The sequence below is a fragment of the Cucurbita moschata genome, unplaced genomic scaffold (genome assembly GCF_002738365.1).
Source record: "Cucurbita moschata cultivar Rifu unplaced genomic scaffold, Cmos_1.0 Cmo_Scf00027, whole genome shotgun sequence".
NCBI lineage: Eukaryota > Viridiplantae > Streptophyta > Magnoliopsida > Cucurbitales > Cucurbitaceae > Cucurbita > Cucurbita moschata.
In genome coordinates, this window is record NW_019268543.1 from 718,722 (window position 1) to 721,232 (window position 2,511).

At 35.6% G+C, this 2,511-nt stretch overlaps 1 protein-coding gene across 1 annotated transcript in view; it reads left to right on the top strand.

Moving 5' to 3' along the window:
• The window catches only part of LOC111462936 (long chain base biosynthesis protein 1-like), a 6,645-nt gene extending 4,846 nt beyond the window's left edge, over nt 1-1,799 (top strand). Inside the window, exons 9-13 of the mRNA XM_023106767.1 lie at nt 105-245; nt 323-418; nt 602-743; nt 1,072-1,199; nt 1,272-1,799. Of these exons, the coding sequence (XP_022962535.1) occupies nt 105-245; nt 323-418; nt 602-743; nt 1,072-1,199; nt 1,272-1,448 (684 nt within the window). The 3' untranslated portion in view covers nt 1,449-1,799. The remainder of the gene's footprint in view (nt 1-104; nt 246-322; nt 419-601; nt 744-1,071; nt 1,200-1,271) is intronic.
• The last annotated feature ends 712 nt before the right edge of the window (nt 1,800-2,511 follow it).

Below are 2,511 nucleotides of genomic sequence, written 5' to 3' on the forward strand. Positions count from 1 at the left end.
CCCCCCCCCCCCCCCCCCCCCTCTCTCTCTTTTAAATGTTTGATTTATCATATATTAAAATCTGCTTGCACAAATCTTTCTGATATTTACTTTTAATTTTGTAGAATTCTGGTCAAATTGCACCTTTGGACGAAATTATCAAATTGAAGGAGCAGTATCGATTTCGTGTTTTATTGGATGAAAGCAACTCCTTTGGTGTACTTGGCTGTACCGGAAGAGGTCTCACAGAACACTGTGGGGTTTCTGTATGTTTATAAACAAAAAAAAATTTAGGTTTGCCTGCCATTAGATTTAGATTCTTGATGATGATTTCATATTGCAGGTGGATAAGATAGATATAGTAACTGCTGCCATGGGGCATGCATTGGCTACAGAAGGAGGTTTCTGCACAGGAAGTGCTAGAGTCATTGATCACCAGGTACGATCAATTTATTGTATAAAAAAATAAATTCATTTGCCTACCGTCCTGTTTCCTTTTGTTTATCTTATTATGTAAATGGGTCAATAATGTTTAATGCTTGCTCAAATTCTTTTAACTAACTTAGTTTGTTGTAGCTATTATTCTTACAAAGTGCTAAGTTTTTCTTATTTAATTTTTCAGCGTCTGAGCAGTTCGGGCTATGTTTTTTCTGCTTCATTGCCCCCATATCTAGCTAGTGCTGCCATTACTGCCATAGATCTTATAGAGGAAAATCCCATTCTATTAACAAAGCTGAAAACGAACATAGCTATTTTATGGCAAGGTTTGTTCTGATTTCAATTCTAATCGTGTGTTTGAGCTTACTTTAACTATATTTAATATAGGATTTCTAAGTTATTATTGTAGGCTTTCCTTTGACTTTTAAGATAGAATTATCGATTCAAAAGCATCAAATGTTAAGATGTTATGTTCTGACTTTATTATTCTGAATATTTTAATTGCTTAAGATTGAATATTGGTCTAGCTGCTACTGTGATCAGAATAAGCTTATGCCTATGCGCAGAATGCTACCTAAATTGCAAACTTTCCTTACTTTTCAAAATTTGGATGGCATTACGCATATTCATTTCATAAGTCATGGGAGAATGCAGGATTGTCAGATACACCGGGACTTAAACTAGCAAGCGATCAAGAATCACCCATTGTCTTTCTCACATTAGAGAAATCTACGGGTTCAATACAAAATGATCTACAACTCCTTGAAAGCATTGCTGAACGCGTAAGTAATTTTCTCTCTAATGCAACCGAACATAGTTTTCACCACATATTCTGAACATACGTGTGTTTCCAGGCCCTCGAGGAATACTCTGTATTAGTTGTGACTTCTAAAAGATCGACAGTCGACAAATGCAGATTGCCAGTAGGAATCAGGTTGATGGTGTCTGCTGGCCATTCTGAATCTGATTTACTGAAGGCTACAGAATCATTGAAAAGCGTTGCAGCTGTGGTGCTCAAGGATAACAAATAGGTGTGCATGCTCACAATGGCTAGCGACGTTGAATAGTTTGACACAGGGCTGACAAAGATATTGCTGTTGTTATTTAATAGTCGTTTCAAGGTTAGAATTGTGATTTCCTTGTATCCTTCTATTTTATTCTGCCATTTTCGGGTTTAGCAGGATCAATAATCTTCTTGTTGCATCCAGTTTTAACTGTTTTTGTTGTTTGGGGAGGAGGGAGAATAATTTATCATCTACACTCGAGAATGTTTGCTTGTTAGGATTTTTGCTTCAATTGTTTTGGTAGTTTTACGGAACCTTGTAGATTTTCTGACTGTTTCATAATTCATTTTGAAGTCTAGATATTCTAGTTTCTGTGTAGCTGGTTGGCTCATGCTGATATTGTAATTGCAAGTTCCTGGCAAAAGAGGAAAAATGAAAGGTGAATATACATACATATGTATGTATGTATGGGCGTGTGTATGTATGTATGTATGTGTGCATATATTCTTCCAATAATGAAACTGGAAACAGCAAATATTGTCTTGTTCGGTGAGAGGGTGCTTTATTGAAGCAAGCGTGGGGAATGATTGTTGGAAATGGTTCCTGCTGAGCTGCCTTGTTTGCATTTGCAGCTCATACAACAGTGTAATGCCAATTTCCAATTCCACCTTTTCTCCCATAACTCAATCACTTACTCCCCAACCAATCCTCCATCAATCTTATCCCTTTCATCACTCCCATCAACTTGCTTTCTTCCATCTTTATTATTCTATGCACTTCTTACGCAATTTTTAAATTTCTTCTATAAAATAATACAACAGTGTAATATTTCAACTCATTTATACCCACTTTTATTTTGTACAAATTTATTGTTCTTGTTTCCCCCTCATTTTTATTTCTCAACTTTAAATTCTTATTTTATATATATATATATATATAACCCGTTGAAGAGTTTTTCTCATGGTTGGATGTGACAACCGATGTGTATACATCTGTAAGTATGCATCACATCATTTACAACTCAGCCACACGTACGTGCTAGTACCAGAAGAAAATGTAAAACTAAGAATGAATAATAATGATAAAGAGA